The sequence below is a fragment of the Anser brachyrhynchus genome, assembly GCF_964034855.1.
Source record: "Anser brachyrhynchus genome assembly, chromosome: 1".
NCBI classification, from domain to species: Eukaryota; Metazoa; Chordata; class Aves; order Anseriformes; family Anatidae; genus Anser; species Anser brachyrhynchus.
The window spans coordinates 35,468,491-35,494,163 of NC_137694.1; the positions used below are offsets into that span (position 1 = coordinate 35,468,491).

The window sequence follows — 25,673 nt, forward strand, 5'->3', positions numbered from 1 at the left end:
CAGAATTTCAGAGAGAGAGTTAAAAATTTGTATTGTCAATGAAAGTGACATTTAGATTTGCAACTTATGATACTTATTCCGTCGATTGCTTATTTAGCATCTATTATAGTGATTGAGCAAATGATAATATATATTCTAAATATGTGACTGAAAATATGATAAATTAGGATTATTAAATCATGTTTTAAACCATCACTAAAGGTGTCATGTTTTTCACTGAAGAGTTCATTTGCTGAAACTACAGTATCCAACCAATGTAACTATTTCTGAAATCTAGTCAAGTTTGGGTACAATTGAATCTAAAAGTAAACATCCTCAGAGAGGGTAAAAAAAAAAAATGTTTCCACATGACTTTTTATAATTTGTAACTTTATTTTTTTAAATGCTAAGGCAAACTTAAGGTATTTTTACAGCTGTAATTTTTTTTTCAAATCAAGGCAAAATGTTTAATTTTACTTGGAAAAAAAATACCTTTTTTTTTTTTTTCCACGGTGTTTGGCCAGTGAACTAAAAAAATCAATTACAGACACAGCAGTAATTCCTGTGTCCTCAGTGTTGACAATGAGGCATGAGGCATGCTACGGTTGTAGTGCATCTCAGGAAAGGCATTCATGCTGCGTTATTTTCCAGATGACACATGAGGTAGCACTATAGAATCAGCAGGACAAAATGATAATTTTATGTTACCTTATTGTGCTTTATCATTACATTTCACATGACTAATTAAAATTATTTAGTTATCTATTCCATTGATGCCAAGTATATTTAAAACATTCAGGTAATTCAAAACTACTGTAAAGCTGAAAACGAACACCAAATTTTCCTTTGAAAAGACAACATCTGGAGAGAGAAGCTGCTCTTTAAGTCTCTTAATCATCCATTTTCCAAGTAACTAGAACTGAAGATGCTTCACAGCCATGCTACAGGAGAATATATAACTGGGAAAGTGCTGTGGGCAGATCTCAAAGGAATGGACTTTGGCTTCAATAAGCAATGAAACTGTCCCATGGTGAGATCTGGCCAGAGTTGAGAGGGTAGAGATAAAGGCATTCAGAAACACCAAAACTTGTTTAAAGACTATTTGTGCACCCGATGGCCAATGATACCTTTAGCCAGCATGACCAAAAGCTAAACACAAAGGCCCCAAGGGACCAGAGGAGCCCAACAAGCCAGTGTCTACCAACAGGGCACCTTCACTCAGTGCTCCCAGAGCCATCCATGGGGAGTGATCAGTTCCTGGGCCTGGTGGGAAAACCACTGAGATGGGTCAACCCGATAAACTGCCTCCCCAGAAATCTTGCAGACTAAAGGGTGTTACTGCCTGCAGGAGTACTGGACCCGTTATTGGATGAAGAGGGAACAGAATCTGAGGATCATAAAATTTTCCATCAGATATTTTGTGGAAATGTGAGGCTCACTATGGGATGTTTAGCAGAAGGACCAAAGGAAGGGAAAGGGAGGGGGGTCAGGGCGGACTGGAGAGGAATGAGCATGAATGAATAAAGGGGTAAGGATAAAAAGACACTGCAAGTTCTGCTACATTCTTATTAAATCTTATTTCTATCCATTTTTTTCTTCGTTTGTTTGTTTGTTTTTGTGTGCATACTCTCTTCTCTGAGTGGATATGCATTAATAGTAGGGAAATTCAAGCCAGATTAGTTGGGGGTAAATTAAGAGATCTGATTACAAGGAACCGGAGTGGGATCACAAACATCGTAAATCCAAGTGAAAGCAACTGGTGACATGAGGGCACCTCGGATCAGCTACCAGTCAGGCTGACTGTCTTAGACCATCTTATGAGTGACCCATTTTACATGTGTGTGCATATATATGCATGTATGCGTAGCTCTCTCTGCCAGCAGATTCAGTGGGGATGAGGAAAAGGATTGGCCCATCCACTTAGTGATTACTGTGTGTATGGACATGGGTGCCAGGAAAGGTGGTTTGTTATGTCTGCTCTGATCTGCGTGGCTGGCTGAGTGTGTATGGCACACATGTCTGTCTGTGTTCAACTACTTTCTAAGGAGCATAGATGTTCAGCCTCACCATTGACAAAAACTGGGAATAAGGAGCTGCAGCAGCCTCATATCTACCCAGCTACTGGATTCAGCAGCCTGTAACAGACATGAGCATTAGAAATCTTTTGGAAAGAAAAATTAAGCAAGGAAGACAGAGATGGCATTTGGCAAAATAACATTTAACCTTCAACCTTTCCTTCTAAGAAATGCACACTGACTGTCAAGATAATCCTCTCATACCTGTTAGATCAGCAGATCAATATCTGTAGAGAGGCACATGCCAAATCACTGCAGTGAGCCCAGCCAAAGAGTCACGCTATTTGATCAGAGCAGCCCATTCCATGCCAGAGGCCATGCAACCTCTTTTATGCTTGATTTGGATAATGCTATGATATGAATAACTCCTTCCTGCAAATATCTCCTAAGCCCCTACAAGCACACCTTATTGACAGGGCTTTGAGGTCTTATTTATCTGCTTGCACCTTTCCATGCCTTGCACTCCAGCTATAGCTATTAAAAGCCACTTGGTCACCTTGAGCTCTTGCAAAATCCAGAAAAACAGAATGCATGCTATGCACTACTTACATTGCTGGAGAATAAGTTTAGCTTAAAAGTACAGCATTGCTTTTCATTTCTGTTTTGCTGTGATGTCTCTTGGAACTTGGCACGTGTCCTCAGGTGAATTGTTAGAAAACTGAGCTGCCTGTTTGGACAAATTATTTTTGTACTGCCACCTGTTGGCAACACGTACACAAAAGATCCTGCTAACTACTGCCATTCCCAGATTCCTTGGATTCAATATGGTGTTTTCTCTCCTGAGAGAACCACTTTAAAATTACAAGAGCAATTCTTGATAAGTGTTTATCCTGCAAATGCTAGCCCAGCTCTTCTTGCAGGTCTGCCTCTACTGCAGTTAACCCACTTAGTCCACTTGGGTGAAATTGGCTAGCAGAGTTCATATGAAAACACTATGCTGACAGCATCTCTGGTAGCTTTTAAAAACTGAGCTAATGAATGGTTTGCCACAGTCACATTGCCAAGCATACTCTGCTGCATGGTGCCAAAGAAAAGTCTCATCCATCAGCTTGTCTGCCAGCCACTGGTTATCGCCATCTGTGTGGGAAGAATTTTTCCCTTTTGGAAAAAAAAAAAAAAAAAAAAAAAAAAACCTACAATGTAAGGATTACCCCTGAGAAGAGCTCACTAATTCACTAATGACCCAGTGAGATCAAGCCTCAGATATTCCCATGGCACTATCTGCCATGGTCTGAAGGACTGAGTTATCCCCACTGAGAGAAAAAGACTTACTGGAATAGCACAGCAAGCTGGCATGGTCCCAGCTGGACATACAATCTTTACAAACATAAAACCACAGATGGAGAACTTCATGTAGGATCTCTTGGACCTGGAAAGCTCACAGCCATGTGACTTTATCTTCCTGGCCTTACTCAGGCTAATTATTTAATCAGTCCTTTGGCAGGAGTGAGCCAGTGTTACTCAAATAAGCTTATCTCCACTCTCACAGTAGCCAGGGTCTTTTTACGGCAGTGGCTACAAATGAAAGCTTCAGGGCAAACTTTTCTCCAAATACACAGGAACTCAAAACACAACCAATTTTCAGGTAACCTGAAGGATAATCTCTTTTTCAAATGATCCCTACTCAGCCTACAGGGTTGCCCTTCATAGGTCCCCCTTACAACTTTGAAATCAGGTGATTGCCAGGTTTATGAAACGACAGACAGTTCAGAGTCAAGATCACATGCAGCGATCGTATGGGTTCTTGCAGATCTTTGTGTGTTCACCCAGTCTACGGGCCACGGCACAAAATACTGTTAGGAGTAAGGTAATTGGCCAAGGACTTTTATTGCTTCTCTCTCTCGTGTATTTCAAGTAGCCAGCCATATCTTACTTGGCCAAGGGTCAAGCCCACACAATGCTCTTGATTCTCTATTCTTTATATGAGCTCACCTCTATGTTTCTATATTAACTTTCCCAGATGTGGAATCTTATCGCACAGGGTGCCCACTGTAAAAGTGGCCCCACTGGTCTGCCTGACGTGGCCACAAGACCAAAACATGAATATGCATGTACTGTTATTAGAAAACGTCTGTCCTTTTAGCAGGAGCAAGCCTTAACCATGGGGCAATGCTCTGCAGTGCCTGATGGTTCTCCTCATCATGGCAGAGCTCCCAGGGTTCCCACTGCACTTTTCAGGATTGTCCACATCTGAGGTGGAAATAAACTGTGTTGTACTTATTGACTACTGTGTGGACTCTTGCCAGCTGCCAACCCCAGACCTTTGGTGCAGCACAACCCACTGGAAGGGGAAGATAAGAAAAGGCATTTGCACATTTGCTGAGACTTCAAGACAAGCTCAGCTCCCCTGCTGGAGCCAGCCCATGAGGCAGCTGAGGCAGCTCACCACTTCCCACCGTAGGTGCCAAGGTAGAACAGCTGTACCTTCACCGTCCCATTTGTTGGGCAGCAGAAGACGCTGATGGCAGCAAAGGCTGTGTATTTCCTTATGGGCCAGAAATGGAAACTGTTCTTTGCAGGCAAAACACTTCCTGCCTTTCCTCCTAGCTGCTGCAGGCTGACACCATCCACAAGACAAGCCTGTGCAGAACTGGCAGAGAAACACCCAGGGAGAGATGCAGTTTATAAATACTACAAGAAGTCAAAAGCCCCAGTATCTCCGAGGTTGTTATCAAACACGTTAAGCAAACGATATATTAAAGTGTGCAGACATTTCGTAAATTAACAGGCCGAGGTTTGAGATTACTAATTATATGATTTCTCGGAGAAAAAAAGACCAATCCAGCTCTCAGGCACTCAAAAGAACATTTGGCACAAGGACTTTTTATTCTCTCTTTCTCTCTCTGTGGGCCTTCTGCCAAATATTTCAACTCAGCAAGAAGCAGTAGCACATGTCTCGGAGCAGTCTTCAGCATCTGACTGAATACCAAAAAAATAAAATAAAATAAAATAAAAATCCTCAGTCTCAGGGCTTCAGAAGCCTGTAGTTTACACAGTTTATGGGAAATATGTTTCCCCTGCTTCCTTAGATGACTCTCATTATTAATCTTCTTTTCTTTCCAGCTGACCCAAATGGTCTCAGGGTACATTGTACTCTATGACAAATTAACATGATCTCAGGCATACATCAGAGGAAGAAGGAAAGGTTTTCTCTACCCTCTCATATTTGAATGACCCTCTGGCACATAGCCCTTGCCTGAAGTAACATCTTAAGAAAAGTGCTGTGAATGGTAGTCTTTATAAAATAGGATTAGTGTAACAAGGTGGAGAGGTAAATTCAATAGTTCTTTTGAACAGCCTGCTTCCAGGCTACCCACACTTATTAGAAAATAGCTCAAGCACCTCAGTAGGCTTTAGGTGTCTCTGTGGAAAGAGCAGCTGAAGCTTAGGGAAGGACAAACATGGTTTCATCAAAGAAAAATGTGTCTAAGTCCCTGTGCTCTATTTCCATCTCAACACACATCTAGCTGCTTGCAGGTGATGTTGTTTCCACAGATAAGGCTTTTATTTATTTAGTAAGGTGCAAAGTGTATTTAGGTAATAGATATCTTTGATAAGCTTGATTCATATTTAAGCACCCAAATGTTACCATGAATTCTGTTATCAAAGTCTTTATGTTTTTTTCCACTTTTCTTAAAAAAATAATAAAAATGGTGCTTAACACCCCTTTTATTCACCCCACACTAGGACTCTTCGGGGGGGGGGGGGGGGCGGGGGGAACAACAGAGGACATGGTATGGACATCACTTTGGTCAGTTTGGGCCAGCTCTCCTGGCTGTGTCCGCTCCCTGTGTCCCCTCCCCTCCCCTGTGCACCCCCAGCCTCCTCACTGGCAGGGGAGGATGGGGAGCTGAAACCTCTTTGACTCTGTGTAAGCCCTGCTCTGCAACAACTGAAATCATCTATGTGTTATCAACATTATTTTCCATCTAAATACAAAACACTGCACCATACCTGCCGCTACGAAGAAAATTAACTCTACCCCAGATGAAACCAGGACAACATCAATTGTTTAACAGGTGATATCTGTACTGAAGGATCATTAAGCTGATTAGACCTAGAATACACATTGCATTAGAAACACTCTAGCGATGACCTGATATAAACCACTCAGTGAAGTCAAGGTGAACTTCCAAAAATTCTCCCAACTTCAAGATTCACATTTTCTTGCAGGATTTTTCCAAACACAATATGCATAATACAGTCACAGAAAGGTGTTTACATACACTTGTGTACCCATTTATCTATTAAAAAAATAAAAAATAAATAAAAATACATTGAAAAAATCTGAAAATATTTTTACATTCATGTGCGTAAAATGAGCACATACATATGTGATGAAATTTAACTAAACTTCACCATAAAAGACATTTGATTTTTTACATTCACATTTCCACACTTTAAAAACTCTCCAAGATTTTTGGTTGGTTTGTTGTCTTTTATAGATAGTTTCAGTTGGTGTGTCAAACTTTTTCTTTTGGGGTGTGTTTTGACTTTGCTTTGCTTTATCTATTTTCATATCTGGATAGAATGGTGTATCTGTATTAATTTAAAGATTTTTTAATTCTATAACATATTTTTAAACTACATCACATACTATTTTGCAGCTCTATAATGCATTTTCACTTAGTCTGTCCATTTAACCTAAATATCAAATATCTGCCTTGAAATATTCTTCCCATGAACTGCAAGCACATATATGCATACTTGCCTTCTGAATGCTACAGGGGTGTTTTTTTTGTTTGTTTGTTTGTTTTCCTTATTCTTTTCTACCCCTGCCTTCTAGGACTTACCACTGTACTTCAGACTCCCCCACATGTATTAAGAGAAACTCTGTAGGATGTCCCAGCACACAGTTCACCATCTGAAAGAAAGATCTTAATTTTAAGTTTCAGCTTGCTTCTGTAGAGCCCCAGGCAAGCTCTTTGAAGCACAGAGTCATGGGAGGAACTTAACTCAGGCCTTTAGAAAAAAAATGCTAACAAGGCACATGTATAGTCCTGTGAAATCCCCCCTTTTAGAGGGATCTCCCCGGCCACAACCTTCCCTCTACATTATTGATTCCATATAAATAGCAAGTCTGTAAGCATGATGAATCAATAAGTATCTAGACAGAGGCTATGCATTGAAACTGGATGGCCAGGGAAGAAGCTGGCATCCTTCAAGACGGAGAAAAAGTAAGCACATTTCAACAAGCAAAATAAAAGGGGAGAAAGTGCCAGGAGAACCATTCAGAGCTGCACAATCCAGAATATTTTTGCTCAAGGATTCCCAGCAGATAGCATTTTCAGTTCTCTCTTCCTGCTGAACAGGTATCTTTTAAGATGCTCCGAGCAGACTCCCTGGCACTTGTTTCTGAAGGAGCCCTGGTTGATAGAAGCTGTTGATAGGAAACATAAATACCACTCTCATTGCTATCCAAAGCCAGAAGCTGCAGAAATATCGCCATTCCCAGAACACCATAAGCATGCTTTGCAACAAGGGTTAGATAATGAAAGCATCTGAAGTAATTCACACCTTCAAGAGAAAACGTAAAAAAATAAAAAAATAAAAAAATAAAGTTAAAAAAATTTCATAATTATTAAGGGGCCTTTTCAGAAGCTTTACAGAAGCTCATCCCTCATCCATTGCATATTGGGATGTGAGAGGCCAGGTCAAGCCAGCTCGTGATCCCTTCTGGTTACTGCCTTTCCATGAAATAAGCCAGGCACTGTGTGTGCCTAGGCTGCTACAGAAATGCAAGCACAGAGCACAGCAGAGCTCACTGAGTATCCTGCAGGCATAAGCTTTCCAGGACCAGAAAAGGCACACCTGCAGCACTATGTAAGAAAATTAGTAGTACATTAATTGCCTCTGTTCAAGGCAAGCTTCCCACACCTCACCAGGTCCAGCTCCCACAGCACCTCCTCTCCATGTTACCCACTGCCAAGATGAATCCTCCTCGCACAAGAGCCAAAGCAGTGCTCATCAGATGCAGAGAATGAGGAACCCTCCAAGCTGTCCATGCCAAAGACACTTCTTTTGTCAAAGAGAGAATCTGAAGAGGGAATCCATAATTCTCACGTCTTTCTCACCACTGTGAGAGGACAAAAAGAGATGGATGGGCCCTCAGAGAGCAATGAAAAGGTTATGAAAAATAAATGTAATGATCAAATTTTAATTAAAATGTTACTAATAAGAGTTTGCAAGGAATCATACTTAATGTATAGGTAACTGAAAATTTGCACAGAATATACAGTGTCTATATTCTAGCTGTACACATTTAAAGGGCTACAAATTCTTTAATCTTTTTGATACTTTAACGTAGGGTTTTTCTCACAGAGGTCAATATTAGAACCTCAAAACTTCACCCTTCAGATTGCTTTGAACTGTTTGAAGTTTAGTTAAATAACTGAAAGATCAGTAGATGGAGATTATGTGTGGAATAGTTTACATGTACACTTTCTAAGTCCCACAGATGAAGCTGAATGCCATGCACAACACACAGTAGTAGAAAGTATTTTTCTTCAAAAAAAAAAAAATGACAGATGAGTGACCATTTATCCACAAGGCCTTACATATTTTCAAGATTAAATGAAATTCTTATGGGTAAATAACCATTACCCACAGTTCCTTAGGAATATCTACACTGACTCATAACATATTATACCATTTTAATTCTAAAATCCAAACCAGAAAAAATAAGTGATCAACTGTCCCAGTCCAAGGCACTGATATGTTGAGAGCCAGGAGTAATCTTCTTTAATGTGTAGAAGACTGTCACAAAACAAGAATTGCCTTCCCCTTCAATTCATCACCTTAAAAAGCTGAACAGCAAGGGATGCACTGTAGGATTTGACAAAACGCTATTCATGAGGTACCTTGTCACACACACAAATCGCATACACAAATCTAGCAGGAGTTTCATCTTCACAGGGCTCGCAACTCAGGGAAGTTTTGAGAATAATCTTAGCACACATCCCCCAGGTGTAGCCATAGTTAGAAGAGCATTTTAAGACAAAATAAAAAGACAGTGAAATTAGAAATAGAAGATGCAGCTGGAGCCAGCTTTTCCTGACTTCAGTAGCACAGCCTTGCTTTAATAGCTAATTCTTTATGTGGAACTACCGCAATGCCTAGGAGTTATATTATGGCTGGACACCTATAATTTCTAAGAAACAAAAAACACAACAATCAGAGCAAACATGGACACTCTGCAAATAGTCTGATATTTCACACACAGCTGCCCTGGTATTTGTGGTTAGTGACTGCTCTTCGTTTGGATTTTTACTTTGGCAAATATGCTCCACAGAATGGATACTAGCTGATAAATTCTGATAATTTGTCTCACCTCTTCAAGGGAATGGCATGTTCATGCACATTTCCTTTCCCCCACCATCTTTTGTGGATCCTATCAATACATGTATTGCATAAAGGTGTTGTCAGCTGAATGAACACAAACCAAATTTCAGTAGTGCATGCAAGGTTCAGAGTTCTGAAAGCAATACACAGCAGCATCTGAAGCCAGCAAACCTAAGAGACTGCTAGAGTTTTCTCCCTCCCTATTTTTATCAAGTATTACATATATGCATACATTTACAGTCATTGGTGTATAAGAATCTCTAAGTAGAAGGATACAAAATGTTAACACAGCAACACACCATGGCTTTGTCACGGTTTTGACAAGGTTAATTTTCTTCATAAAAGCTCACACAATTCTGTGTTTTGTATTTTTGGTGAAAACAATGTTGATAACACACCGGTGTTTCAGTTGTTGCAGAGCAGGGCTTACACAGAGACAAGGACGTTTCAGCTTCTCGTGCTGCCCTGCCAGCAAGGGGGCTGGGGGTGCACAGGGAGCTGGGAGGGGACACAACCAGGACAGCTGGCCCAGGCTGACCAAAGGGATGTCCCATACCACATGGCATCAAGTTCAGCAATAACAGCCGGAGGAAAGAAGGAGGAGGGGGAGAATGTTTGAGTTGATGGCATTTGTCATCCCAAGAAACTGTTATGCGTGATGAGTCCTGCTCTCCTGGAAGTGACTGAACACCTGCCCACCGCTGGGAAGTAGAAAACAAATTCCTTGTTTTGCTTTGTTTGCATGCACAGCTTTTGCTTTACCTAGTAAATCATCTTTATCCCAACCCATGAGTTCTCATAGTATTACCTTTCCGATTCTCTCCCCCATCCCACCTGGGGAGAGTGAGCAAGCAGCTGTGTGGTATTCAGCTGCCTGTTGGATTAAAAAACAACAGGCATTTTTGTTCACTTTCTGAGTCTTTAGACCATCTTTTAGTACATTATTATAACAACAAAGAAAGTGAGATTTCCGTGGTTCTCTACAAAAGCAAAGATACATATCTCCATATCTTGGATATATATAACTTTGGTATTTAATCTAAGTTGGATATGTTCATATAATCAATGCAGAGGTATAGACAGAAGAATCCCCAGGAGGTAATACACAATTTTTAACTGAGCAAGATTGGATCCCTCCCCGAGGGACGTGGTTTTGATCCATTATAAGGCAAAACCCTAACAGAAAAAGATAAATCAGCAGAGACAGGAATTTGCTCTTGAGTTGGTCTTTGGTTAGTAATTTTTTTTCAGGAGGTTACCCCCATAAGAATCTGGTATTACCATGACACTGAAACAGACCTAACAGAAGGTCACTGCTCTATGACCACATCCACTTTATCACTGATAATATAGGTGTATAACTAAAAAAAGCTAAAATATATCCACTGATTCAGCCCCCAGTGTAAAGTTGACCTCTAAGATCTCAGACATTTGCCAAGACTCAGCAGAGGGGTGACATTCAGGTCCAAATATAACACCAAAGTCAGAGGAAGAAGCAAAAGGACATTTGAGGAATACACTCTCCTAGCTATTATTTCAGGAGCTTTTAAAATGTTACCAGTTATGGGAGCAGCATATCTAGACAAATTTTCAAAGCTCTCTTTATATGATGAACCTCCTCCTTCAAAAAAAAAAATAAAATGAAAAGGAATTTTTTTAAAAAAAAAAAAAGGAATTAAAATCTCAAATTTCCTGGATGTAAAATACATCATTCATTTATTTACTCACTGTAAACTGATTTTAATAAGGGAACACAGACTCAGTTTGAAGCTTTCAAATCCCACTCTACAACTGTAAAATAACATTTCCACATTTTTCTGCAGGTTGTCTGTAAGAAAAAAATCTCATGCGTCTCATCTGCCTCCTCTTTAATTATTCATTTTCGCTATGCATGAACCTACGAGATTTTTCCATATGATAAATAAAGTAAAAAATAAATGCCAAACAAAAACTTCATTTAAAGCTATTGAAACTGTTACCTCCCAGTGATCATTGCTGTGAAAAATTGAGTGATATTTTATAGTTTAACACTCCTCTCCTACAATGAGGCCATTAGGATGAGCCATAATATAACATTTTCTCATATTTTTAATGTTACAGTGTCATCATGCTGTTTAAGTGTAAACTGTTGTATTCCTAGCACCAAGGAAAACAGCAAATTAGTTTATAATCACTCCTACAGACCTGTTCAGACAATAGAACAGATTTTGGGAGAGCTTTTCTGACATCAAGGATCTTGCCTTACACTGCTGTTTAGCTCATGAGCAAATTCTTGTAATGGTTTTAAATGTGAGTGTTTCACAATAATTATTATATATATAGGTTAAAAAATCCTCAGTAGACTAAGAAATATTTGCTAATAGAAGCAAGAACTAGACTTGAGGAAGTCACTTGCCTCAATGAATTTATTATTTTTAGAAGTACTTTCAGTATTTATTTTCAATAGTAACCAACAGACTAGCATTGTTTATTTCAAAAAGTTGACAAAAGATTATGATGAAAAAATGTCACTCATGATGAAATAAACCATGAGCTGGAAAAAATAGGAATATGACTTCCATGTGCTATTCAGACTACTCATTGAGTTTTGCTTTGGCTTTTGTATATAAGCTCAAGTTAAAAATGCCTAAAACATGAACATAAAATGTTAATAATCTATTAATATCTAAAAATACTTTAAGATTTTTTTTTTTGCTATTTCCAAAAATAGCTGACTGATTCTGAACATTTTGTATAACTAAAGAACAACTGTTCTAGAATATGGCATTGTTAGAGGCAATAATATGCAGTGGTCCTTCTGGTATTAAAAAATAATAATAAAAATAAAAATTAAATGGCTCCATTTTAAAAATCTTTTCTTTTTCTCTAAAGGTTAGGTTTTATTTCATATCTGTGAAGCACGATATCTTAAGTCCTCTATGGTAGCTAAGCTCATTTTTTTCAGTCTTTTTCCTCTACAAAAGATGTTTTTCAGACTAAACCCAGGAAAATGTAATGAAGGTAATGTCATTACAAAAGGAGGGTGGGAAATATATACTGTCCTCAAATTGCTTAGCAGAAAAACACATCTAATGATGTGAAGCAAAAACTAGAAAGTCAAAATTAGGATGAGATGAGACTGCTGAGCACTGTCCATAATGGTCCACTGGCATAATGTTCATCGTCTTAATTTCTCACATTTTAGCTGTTTCCATCTCATCATAGAATTATAGAATGATAGAATGGCTTGGGTTGGAAGCGACCTTAAAGATCACCTAACTCCAATCCTCCTGCCATGGGCAGGGAAACCACCCACTAGATGAGGTTCCCCTGAGCCCCCTCCAGCCTGGCCTTGAACACCTCCAGGAATGGGGCATCCACAACTTCTCTGGGCAACCTGTGCCAGTGCCTCATTACCCTTACAGTGAAGAATTTCCTCCTTTCCTCTATTCTAAATCTATCCTTTTAATTTAAGACCATTCACCCTTCTCTTATCATTATTTACTTAAGCAAAGAATCCTTCCCCATCCTTTTTATAAGACCCCTTTAAGTATTGAAAGGCTGCAATGAGTTCTTGAAGCCTTCTCTTCTCCAGGCTGAACATCCCCAGCTCCCTCAGCCTTTCTTCATAGGAGAGGTGCTCCAGCCCTCTGATCATCTTCATAGCCCTCCTCTGGACTAGCTCTAAAAGGTCTATATTTTTCTTGTTCTGGAGGCCCCAAACCTGGACACAGTACTCTATGTGGGACCTCACAAGGGCAGAGTAGAGGTTGACAGTCACCTCCTTTGACCTGATCGACACTCTCCTGTTGATGCAGCCCACAACGCAGTTGGCCTTCTGGGCTGCAAGCACACACTGCTGGCTCATGTCAAGCCTTTCATCCGCCAGAATCTTCAAGTCCTTCTCTACAGGGCTGCTCTCAATGAGTTCTTCTCCCAGTCTGTATTCCTGTCTGGTATTGCCCTGGCCCAGGTGCAGTGCCTTGCACTTGGAAGCAAGTGCAAGAACCATTACACCTTCTTCTCCAGCATTAGGCAAAGGTTCTGACTGTCCTGCCTTCCTGCAGTCCCCACAGGTCAGTTCCAATGGCTACTTTGAGAGTGAGGGGTAAAGGCTCATCTAAAGGCATCTAAAGTTAAAGGCTCATCTGTGCTCATCTAAACTATGTTATGAACAGGAGTGGCATAGGTAGAATGAAAGGTTAATTATTTTCTCAGCTGTTTCCAGGGCATGTAGGATGCCTTTTGTCCTCTGCAATCTAACCTTTTAGTATATTGTGTACTGTAATAGTGAGGGACAAAATATGCAAAAATTTGTATTATTTACTTATTGTAGGTGAGCTTTTCTGGATTTTCTAGTGTTCTGGAAAAGTAAACCTATTCATGGAAACTGTACTTTCATTTTCCTAAAGTGATTTTGAACCAAAAGGAAAAGGAAAGGAGAGATTAACAAAGCCTTCATATGCACAGTATGCAGCAGTGTAACAAGACAACACAATTTTACTCTTCCTCTTTCCTTATTTAAACTTATATCTTCTCTCAGATACAGTTATATATGCTCTTGGTATCTCTGGCAGATGTTCTGGTGTGAATGATGCAATTAAGAATCCAAAATTCCCATTGCTTCCAGATGCTTATTTTCTCAATATTCAGTCGCTGGAAATATATTTACTTTCCACTCTGTGGTGTCTAGCAGTTAGCACACCTTCTGGGTTCCATTTTACAAAATTTCCACAGTTAATCTGACACATGCCAATGCATTTTAGATGAATGTTTAGCACCAGAATTTTTTTTTTCAACTGATAGTAAATTTACATAACATAACAAAACCAAGCAAAGCTTTGAATAAGGATTTTATTTTCCTTTCAAAATGAAAATCCTTTCATTTTGTTGTTCATAGGTACAATGTTTTCTTTTGTCATTTTTAAATCTCTAAACTTTGGCTTTGCATAACCTTTCAGCTCACTGAAGGATTTAATGCTGTTTCTAGTCTTTTCTATGATTCATTCTTTTCATTAAAACTAAACTATAGTATTACCTGTTTTAACCCTGCTCCCCCCTCACACTGGACACATATATAGACCTGGATTCAAATACTGGGTTCAGAACTATTCTGGACTTCCAAGTAACTCAGACAGCCTCCTTTGAGCCCTAACTCTCCTCTCACACATGGTACTGGAGCATAGACTCAGCCAAAGCAATTCTTATAACTTGCACCTGAAAATCCAATGGTACAATGCACCTAAGTTGTGTTGGACTTAACAGAATGCTTTTCTCTGGCATATCCTTTCCACAGCTCCTCATTCACCCAGAATAACCTATGCATTCAGCTTTATACTTCAGTCATTCAAGGACACTTGATATTGAAGCCAGAAGTATTTTGCAAAAAGAATTCTAAGTCTATTGCATTTACTTGAGAACAATTTTAGTACAAGAGTTATACAAATCTATGGGGAAAAAAAAGAACAAGACAGACTTGGCAGCTCCTGCCTCAGCCTCCTCATCACTACAGACAGAATTCTTGCTCAGCCTAGCAAAAGAAAGCTGCACAAAGCAGACTGCTCTTTTATAATTTTCCTGCTTTCTGTCATCTAAACCCCAAGCCAGCCTCCATTCTCCAGTCAGTATGCTGTAGCTTTGTTCCCACCTATGTGGAGAAGTAAGTTTTTCTCAGTCGCAGTCACCTCTGTGTCAAAAGGTGACCTTCCAATTGAGCTGTGAAGGTAACATTTTAGTATTATCTCTCTGCAAATTTCTATATTTCTTCCTGTATTTCTGTGTATTTTAGCTCAACAAGGAGATATGAAGCAAATGACAAATCTAGGTTTTACAGCCAACACTTTCTCAACTTATCTTATGCAGATATAAGTGGGCCCATCACAGACCAAATTTCATTGGCTTCTGACCTGTAACACATGACTCCATTTGAACGGTGGAAATAAAATAAGATCTTTACAATTTTATTTGGACATTATGACTCTGTAACAGAAGGAGACTTTTTAGGCAGATAAAAGAACAACATCCAAACAGAGTCCTCCTGCTAAGAGACATTCCAAAATTTCCAGACTGTTTACACTGGTTTGCAGACTCATTGATATATGATTTCAGGGAAGTATTCACACCTAGACTAAAGGTTTAAAGTCCTTCTTTGTGAAAGAGATGAGCTCTGAAAGGTGTTTCAGAGAACCTAAGTGAGATGTTTAAAACCAGATATGAATAATTCTCCAAGCCTTCAGTTATGTTTGAAAAGCACTTAATGTTTTGCAAAGCTATCATAAATAAATGAAAAATATTTTAAAAACACTGAAGTTGTCTACATCAGCTATTTCGTCAGTGAAGACCTTGCATTTTTCTCTTTCATCCAAGTCTCCTATCTTTGCATTCATAAGCATGCACATATGCATGCATACAGACACAGGCTTTGCTGCTTTGGAGCTGTTCATTTGTGCAGCTTCAGCTCAGATCAATCCCCTGATCTTTTACAAATCTCAGCTACAGTGAAGACTGCCGCAGTGAGCATTAAAATGGTAAATCCCTCCCAATCCCCCAAAGAACAAAACTAAAGAAATTGTAGCAGGAGGAAACTTTATAAATTGCAACCCAGAAACACATAAAGGATTTTTCTCCTGTTATTCCCCAGAATAGCTGACTGATTCTGAACATTTTCTTGGCGCTTGCATGACTAAAGAACAGCTGTTCTAAAATATGACATTGTACAAGCAATCACTTAATGTTGCTATAGAGTAAATTCAGTGAAGAGTGTCAAGAGAGAAGGGCATAATCTTTAGACATCATCAGCAGAAAATTAATGCAGATGAAAGTTAGATTAACATACCCCCAGATGCTATAGAAGTAATCTCCATGTGGGACAAAACTTTCCAAGCACAAACCCCCTAACCTCAGTATGTGAAATCCCCCGAGTAGGATAACAGGTGTGCGCAAAAGATATGTATGGGGTAGTCATCACTGCGTGTATGGAATGCAAGTTGAAAATCTGAGGAGTAGTGCAGGAGACCATAAGACTAGACTTTAATTCAAAGGTAAAATTGACCTATAGCTGCCCTAATAAAACAAGATAAATTTAATAAAGACTACTATCTAGGGGTCTAAACATTTCTTTCATATTATTTTTATGGTCAAAACTGTGGCAAAACACAGTCCATCAAAACCATGACATGCAAATGTAAGCATGATGTTTTCTTAAGTAAAAGATAAATTTAGCAGAATGCTTTACTTAGTATACATAACAAATCAGCAGGATTAGTTTGAAATCAAGAATATGAAACTGGAAAAGTAGATCATATTCCAGTATTAGGAAAAGATCAATATTTACTCATGATAGGACAAGTAATAGAAAGGTACCTATCAGTGTTTTTCCAGTCCTGACATCCTACAGTATTTTCCTAACAAAAAAAAAAAAAAAAAAAAAAAAAAAAGCAAGGGAAAGACTAGTCTCCCAAAATGGAAAAAAATTGCCTGGTTGGTGGACTAGATACCCAAGGGAAGATAACATTAGAAATAAATGAAAGGGCTGAAAAACGTTAAAAAGTCTGTTATTTCTAACTGTAAAATCAATGAAGTATGTAATTTTTACAAGATTATAATCTTTTGTGCAATCATCTCTTTCCCATTGCAACACAAAATGTGAACGTATTTAAGGAAAAGATTCTGGATACTCACTCGGATAGCTAATAAAAAAATGACATTGTGATTACAGAATCAGGCCCAAAATAAAGAACCCCTATGCACTTCCTTTTCACTTATCTCAGAAAAGCATCAAGAATCCATAACACTAACCAAACATAAAAAGGAAAAAAAAAAAAAAAAAGTGTTCAGTATAAACGAAAATGCATGATATCTCTTTGCAATTCTCCAACTTCTCTCTCCATGGCTACCTCAAGGACAGGCAACTTTTTTCCTAAAGGTGGGTGGTAGCAGAAAGGGAGACAAAAATGAAGGCAGCCATTTACGGCAATGGAACTGGTAGCACAGAGAAAAAATAGGTATAATTTTGCTATTGCCATGAATTCTGTACATATGTCCCCATAAACCATCAGAACTATTGGCATCTTGGTGATCAGAGAAAATTATTTTCTTTTATACCATGGCAGAAGGCCAAGGAGTACTATCTACTGAATTCTAACAGATATTGTATTAACATTTTAGATTGCAATGACAGATACTGATACAAAAGTGTTTGACTGACTGTGTTCTATTTTATCTTCAAGCAAATGGCAATTTTGGGATCAGGTTCTGATCCTGATATAACTGAAAGTTTCAATTAATGCTGAAGCCAGATAAGAACATCTAATAGCTTTCTTCCCCATGTCTGCTAAAATGACTATCATATTCCTTTGTTTCTATATTTAAACATTAATTACACTCAGAATTAAGTTAGTGAAAGCTGCGGACAAAGCATTCTCATTTAAGAGAATCTATCTCTGGGACAAACTTCCACAAGAGATAAGATTATCTATGTTTGAGCACATTTAGCAAATATGACAAAAGATTTTCATGAAGCAGGACTGACAGGTCAACAATAGAGGAGTGGATGCCTCCATCTAATATTTTGACAGACTCCACTGACATTTTCCAGCCTCACCTGATAGCTCCTAATGCATCCACACACCTCTGCATATTTGCAACTTCCCTCATCTAAAAATACATTTTTCTCTCACCTAATTCCAGTCAAGAATCTGGAGAACAACTTTTACATCCTTCGATAGGCCCACACATCAAGACACATGTTGGATGCATACAATTTACCCATGGGATCACATTCCTCACAAAATGCTATAAATAGTACAGGCACTGCAAAATAGTACAGGCACTTCCAAAAAGTGCAAACTGAGAGACATGGTACTACTGCTGCCAATCCTTCCTATTAGAGCCCGTATCATGGAACTGGGAGATCTGCATTCAGTGCACCCTTTAGCTCAGAAATGTTCAAACTACACTTATGTCCCCAGAGAATGCCATTACCTCCAATAGGTCTCCCTCGGGAAGGAGCATGTGGATATCTTGTTCTTACTTAGCTGGAAGGAGGGATATCTTTGACCTGGATATGTCCTCTGCAGTAGATATTGCTTTTAAAATTCAATGCAAACACACTATTTCTGCATTATCAATACTGCCTTCTACACAGTGTAAAATCCTCAACAGAAAGGATGGAGGTACATTAATACTAAACCAGTATAGCCTCATGATTAAGACACTTCTATAAAAAGATAAAAATTTGAATACTTCAGAGGACTCCCACGTTTCAATTAGGGCTATTCTTATCTAGATATTGAGACTCTAAACACTAGGAATAGAGATCTCAAACACCAAAAAGACAGGCAACCCCCTATTTTGTCTAAATAAAGCAAGCTAGACAGCATTATATAGCTGCAATGTGCTGTAGGTATTCACCCAAGATTCTGAACATCACTGCCAAAAACCTGCGCTGTCTAAACTCAATAACAAGACACCAGAGTAAAGGACTGATATAGGATATAGTCGTTCATCTGCTTTTCTGAATGACTGTTACCCCCACTGTGATTCTCAGCAGTAGAAACAGTTATACATATTCTGCAGTATTCCAGTTTACATAACATTCAAGAACTTTTGGTTGCATTTTGTATGCAACCAAACCAGACCAAAGTAAGTCACAGGTCTTTTGGTGGGTCTTTTTTAACAGAACACTCTGAAACTTCAGCAGGGCTGAATTCAAAGTCATTATTAATAAAATAAATAAATAAATAAATATTTTAAAAGAGAGAATACTCGATGGTGCTGATTAAAGACGAACAGAAATTTAAAAAAAAAAAAAAACTTATAAACAAATTTGCCCTTAATCAGACAGATTATTTTCTCCAAGTCTGCCCTCAGAGCAGAAACCTTCAACACAGTTACATATGGCTCCTTAAGTACCTTTCTTTCCATCACCTCAAAAGGCTAGCTATTTGTCTGTTCATTGATCTTCTCAGCCATCCCCAAGTCATTGTTCCTTCTGTAGGCCTTCTGCAAACAAGTCCCTTTCCTTTTCTACCTGACCACCCATGTCTTCTGGAGGCTTCCTCCCAGCCCACTCAAGGAAGTTTCATTTGGCCTGTAGCAAGTAGTCAGCACAAGGCAGTGTCTTCTGCTCTGTTGCTTCAGATTTAAATATATAGCAAACAGCAAACGAGGAAGAAAAATAAGCAGAACCAGTCATCTGTGCTCAGAATCATCTCCACTTAGGCATCATCTTTAGTAAACTTCAAAGGTACATTTACATGGGTCTATAATATATGATACTTCTGATGGTTACGTTTTGTCCAGGGAGCCCAGTGCGTGCAAGCCAGTACTAGACTTCAAACACTAACATCTGCTAAGCGTGGAATCACATGTATAATATTAGAGTTACACAAGGGTGATGAGATAAATGTCAGTCAATGGATAACTGTAAAGAGAAAGTTTAGCTAGAAGAAAATGTACTGCGAGGATCAGATAATCAATTGTATCTTTAAGGTGCAATTCACAAAACTAAGAGTTTGCAAAGCATTGCACAAGATTCACCATCGTGCCTCAAGTCCCTCACACTTTCTTTGAGATACAAGGAAAGAGTAAATATGACATAAATCACCCATTAAGCCACCTAGAAAGCTGTCCTAAATCACCAGTGAATTTTACCCTTTTTGCAGGATCAAATACGAGGGCATTGAGGCAATGTACACAGGCCATTACCATACCTTTTAACAAAGTGCTATATTATCTCTCCTCAGAACAGATCAATTCCACAGTCCAGGGGTCAGGCAGAGTCAGGAGACTGTCACATGCTGATTCAGCGCAGTGTTAGCATTATTGCACTCCCTAAGAGAACCCCACTGAGCGCTAGAAGCCAAAAGAACAAACTTGCCTCACCCTATTTGCCTTCAAGGGCTACAAGTCCTTCCAGTGGCTCTCCAGAACCAGTCATAGTTCCACCCATACTGTTTGTTCTAAGGTATCACATTTGATCATTTATTTGTTCATTACTATGAGGCTTTGTTCCCTAAAAAAATATTTACATTCACAATGCAAAATACATGTGGCATTTCTGTTAGACTGTACGGAGCCTTATTCAGGGCTTGCAGCCCTTTGGCTCATTTTCCTAATAAAAAACATGACAAATCTAGATGCAAGACTTAAAAGCTCTTCCAGAGCAAACAGAAATGATGAATTATCCAAAGAATCTGAAACACTTGAGGCCAATAATTACAATTAATCTTCATTTCTAACTCAGTTCCATAAAAATTTTAAATTTTCATCCTGTTCCTTGGGATTTCCCAGACTGTCCTGCACTTTTTATTTATATTCTTTTCACAATATAAAGGAAAGAGAACTGGTGATCGGACAAAAGGATGACAGCTAATGAAAGTCCAGCCATGTCAAAAAACCCCTCTTGAAAGTACGCTGCTGCTACCATTTTATATAGTCATAGCTGTCCCCAAACCCCAGGCACATTCATGGCACAGGCTATATCATACATCACAACACTGGTGTCAGCAGTACTTCTGCCCCAGCAAGACAACCAAGAAAGGCAGACTCTCACAGGAAAGGTAATCTAACTTAGAACAAAAATCTTCTGACTGAATTATCCTGCTATTATTTCAGTATGGGTGGAAAGAATGCCAGACCCTGGCCTCAAAGAAGGTCCAAACTGGCCTTATTCACTTCGATGGGTCAGTAACCCCAAATGCTGTCTTTTAAACAGGAGCTTCTATTGACCAGCTTACTGGTGTTGAAGGCAGGAATGCGAGTATGATGTCACAATTTTGCATCTCATTCATGTTCAAAGCTTGTTCTTGCCATTATTTTAGCAGCATCAGTGGCTCACTTAGCTCCTTTCAACAGTTCAGAAATTTTGGGCTTCAGAAAAGCTACACCACTTAAAAGAGAAAACAAGATTCATTTTCTCCAAGACATTCCCTCGAACTTCTACTTAATTTAGTGCAAATTCACAGACAAGTAGGAGCAGCAATTCTGCGTCACAAACTATAAGGAGTTTAGTTTGTTTTAACTACATGACAAACATCAGATAAATAATTTCAGCTTCTAAGTGAAATATTTTAAATGAAAATAAATTATCTTGCAGTTTCATCTAGTAAGTTCAAAAATACTCAGTTATATTTTTTATCTACCTGGAGTGGTTTCTGGTTACTTTTTTTTTTTTTACTTTTTTTTTTTTCCCCTATGCAGGTAGGCATTCATGATTAGCCATATTTTTGAATAAATGTTAATTTTTTCCAGGGATGTAAAATTAATATTAAGCTTATTGTTTTCTATTTTGACAATTATTAAACTATGTTCAGATATAAAACATCCTTAATTTATTTACATTATTTTTTTGTATTATCAAATTAGAAGACTTAGTAATCACAAAAAGCTCAAAGAAATTCCAATTCTGAGAGAGCTTTTATTTTTAAGTTAGAAACCGTGTCTCACGATAGTTTCTTGTCTGCAAAGGAATGCATACAAAGAGTATATTTCTTTCTCCAAAGGACCACTCCTACACCTGAAACCTTAAAGCAGGTTGTGATACAACGGTCACCAAATCATTTCATGTTCCCTATGACAGAAGGAGCAAGCAGGCAGTAAAGCTGAACTGATGCCTGCCTGCCATATCTGTCAGTGAACATGATATGTTTGCACAGGTTTATTTGTTTTCCAAGAGCTAGCAATGAGGAGGATCAGGATCAGTCTTATAATATAATACCCTTATGGATTTCTTGAGGTAAAAATCTTTCAGCCACCCTCAAGGTATATCAGTTTTCAGACTCATAACCTTGACAACATCCTTTTGTATACTGATACTCCACGCTTTACTTGTCTTCTCATACACAGCTACTGCAGCACAAATGTTTCTGGTACTGCAAGCTGATTCATAGACGCACTTGCTCATGTAAGGCACACATCTCCATAGTGTCAAAGACCCCAGTGTGATGAAAAGAAAAAAGCAGAGTTCCTGCCTCTTCACAGAATACAGGATAAAAAATAAAAAATAAAAATAAAAATAAAAATAAATAAATAAATAAATAATAATAATAAAGGCTTTGTGTTTTGTTTTGAACACCATGAGTGCTTATTTCTTTTAGCTCTTAGTCTTTCTGTCCAGACTGAAGGACCTTTAACAATCAGCAAAGACAACAAGGGAACAGGACTGTCTGTAAGGCAGTCTTCTCAAGAGAAAAAAGGGTGTACTTGCCACTCACTCACGTGACACCAAAAAACTGTAATCTGAAATCCCAGACTGCAGTTTTGGTGGTTGCAGCCTCAACTCAACCTCCTAGGCTGGTTCTCTATCCCCTGCTTGAGCCTCGGTTTTTCTTGCTGCTGGCCTGGAAATACTTGTTTGTACCACATCCTTGAAATAAGCCCAACAAGCCAGTCAGAGTCAGCTGAAGTCTGTCTGGAGAGCAGAATGCTCATTAAACATTTTTTCACACACTGATGATCTTTCCTTCTTTTTCTTTTTTTTTCTCTTTTCTTTAGTCTTCAGAAAAAGAGATGGGTTTAAGAGTTGGTGCAACTGATACATAATATGACTAAGTCAATAGGAAAGTAAAGATTTTTTTAAATGTAGATTATTGATCTGTAAAATTGTAGGGACTCCTTCAAAGTCATTAGGGTTTGTTATGTTAATACGTTAGTAGGGACTTCTATAAACGAAGATTAATGATGCTAGGGATAATTATTGCTGAAGAAACTCGCACATTTCTCAGTATGTGGACACTGGGCAAAGGCGAACAGTGCCAAGTTCTCCTTGAGGGCACTTTAGCTCCCTTTTCTGCTTCTAGAGCAGGAGGAAAATTTTCTTTGGCCCAATGGAAGTTAAACTCCTAGTCTTGTTGACTATCAGTGGTAGTTAAGTTGCCTATCTCTGATTTGTGCTTTAAAATAATAATAATACACTCAAACATCTTGACTGTAGCTGCTTCGCAGAACTACTAAATCCACAAAACAAGATCCTCATGAATATTTTTTTCATTCTAAAATAGTCTGGGCATGCACAATCACTGCTTTTCTAAATCAAATGCTCAAGCCATATTTTTTCTTTTTATGGTTCCCTGCAAGACTTCTTCATATATTTTGCTAAAGGCCTAACAAGTTGCAACTTAAAGACAGATCTTTTTGCTAACTTCCTGTAATGTAAAGAATTTCCTAAAGCTAATAAACTTAAAAATTGTATGGCTCTTCTATGGTTTCCCTTGTTTAAATATATCTGAAAAGCTAAAATTGGTTGGGGATCATTTGATTTTCAATTATGAAGCACTGATTTCCCAAACAGTCCTTGGGATTATTTTTTTTTTCCAAGAAGTACCTGTTGACAGTTTTTATTAATCAGTTGGCAAGAGTGGCAAACATACTTTGGCAAAGTTTGAATTGGATTGAGGCAAAAACATCTTGATCACCCTTTGTGGATGGAATCAAAATGATCTGGATATAGGCTTTTTGATTTCTAAAGAAAGATAATCAAAGACAGAATACATTTGAATCCATGCTAAGATATCTTGGCTCTTTTCCAATAGAAAACCAAACTGGCAAGCTAGAGCACAAATCCACATTCTAGTTCAGAGAGAGAACAAAGGCTGAGAAAAGGTGTCAGCATGGTTCCTCTCTGGCATGATGCTTATCTCTGGTGGCCTGCAGGACTGCATCAGAAATCTGTTTTGACTGTAGCCAAATCATAACTCACATAACACTTTGCAGAAAGTTCCTCTGCATCCTGAAGTTTTTAAACAGTGGGGTATTTTGAAGAAAAATATCTTCACATAGCAGAAAAATATCTAGCAGCTAGATATATGAAATACCTGCTCACAAAACTCTCTCATCAAAGGGAACATTATAAAATGAAGTCAGATAAAATGTTTTGCTTCATTAGAATCATTCTGTAATATTTAACTCCTGAGCTCTTAGTAAAACGTATGTCCCACTCTTCCTTTACTTAACTTGTTAGAGTTTATTCTGGTCTCGAATAAGATGATGAACAGATAACAGACACTATATGAACATGAGAAGTAGACTTCAAAATCATATTATACTGCAGATCACATTTCAAGCTCTATTGGCATACAAGAAGATGTTAGTTCATGAATCCAGAGACCCTGTTTCTTGCATTTGGGTTTCACAGCCACACCAAAAATAAATAAATAAATAAATAAATAGATAGATAAATTATAATAACTTTTAAACAGGTACTTGTCCTGCCCTTGTGTGTATACATTGTAAGGGCTGGAACAACCAAGAGGAAAGAAACTTCACATTGTTAAAGTTTAGCTCTAGTTTTTGTTCCAGTGTTAGGAATGAAGCAAAGGAGATGGACAACACTGGAAAACAATGGTCTGTTATTCATGATGAAAAAAGCACGCAACACACATTGTCCATGAAGTTAGCCTTGGCAGATAACTACATACAGTATCAGTATACATGTTTCTAAGGTTCTTTCCAGGAATTCCTCAGAGGCACATATAGATATTATCTAACATATCTATTTTTATGATAGAAGTATTTTTTATCATTTGATTTCTTGACTTTACTGTCTTCTTTTACTATCTTTTCAACTGTACCATCATTAGAAAGTGACCAAGAAAATGCTGAAGATGCTGAAGTCAGAGAATGCTGAAAATGGTTCTGAAATACTTAAATTAAAAAAAAAAATGATAAAAGTCTATCCATTGAAAATCTCCTCCCTTAGATACTGATTTGTGAACCAATACCAGGACACACAAATATGCACTAGGGAAAAAAAAGTGTCCCACAAACCAGACACCTCTGAATTTGTTGACAGAAACCTCAGATACAACAATATAATTAAAAAAAAAAAAAAGTATTTCTTACCTTTATGATGATTTGCCCCAGACGCTAATTTCCCCCACAGAGTTACAACAAATATTATTATTAGCAGCTTTCCTTTTGTTGCTTTCTGTAAGTATCTCTTATTCATCCTGGAAACAAAAATACACAAAAATAAGTATTTCTCTTAAGACTTCTTTTACTTTTTTCCTTAAATTAAGGAGAATTCAAGAATTTTTTAAAAGTTTCTGGTTGACAACCCTCAAGTCTTATATTCTGCTTAGCTCTAAATAAGTTATGTCATATACAACATCAGTACAACCTCTCTCCCTGGTTCATCAGCATTCCTCTACCCTGGTCAGTACCAGGAGAATTCAACACCTCCATGCATCAGGTTTATACCAATACAGAAGCAGTTGTAGCTGTGCAATAGATTTCCCTGAACAGTGTAATTCCACTGGCGCATTTGGGCCAGTCACAGTCAATTGGGTGCCCATGTGCAGT

General features: G+C 38.3%; 1 protein-coding gene across 8 annotated transcripts in view; it reads right to left on the reverse strand.

Moving 5' to 3' along the window:
• Nucleotides 1-25,673, reverse strand: part of TAFA2 (TAFA chemokine like family member 2) — a 193,361-nt gene that overhangs the window by 33,333 nt on the left and 134,355 nt on the right. For all 8 annotated transcript variants that reach the window (XM_080557493.1, XM_080557501.1, XM_080557500.1 and 5 more), the window contains exon 2: nt 25,215-25,321. In XM_080557493.1, coding sequence (XP_080413619.1) covers nt 25,215-25,320 — 106 coding nt within the window. In that variant the 5' untranslated portion in view covers nt 25,321. The remainder of the gene's footprint in view (nt 1-25,214; nt 25,322-25,673) is intronic.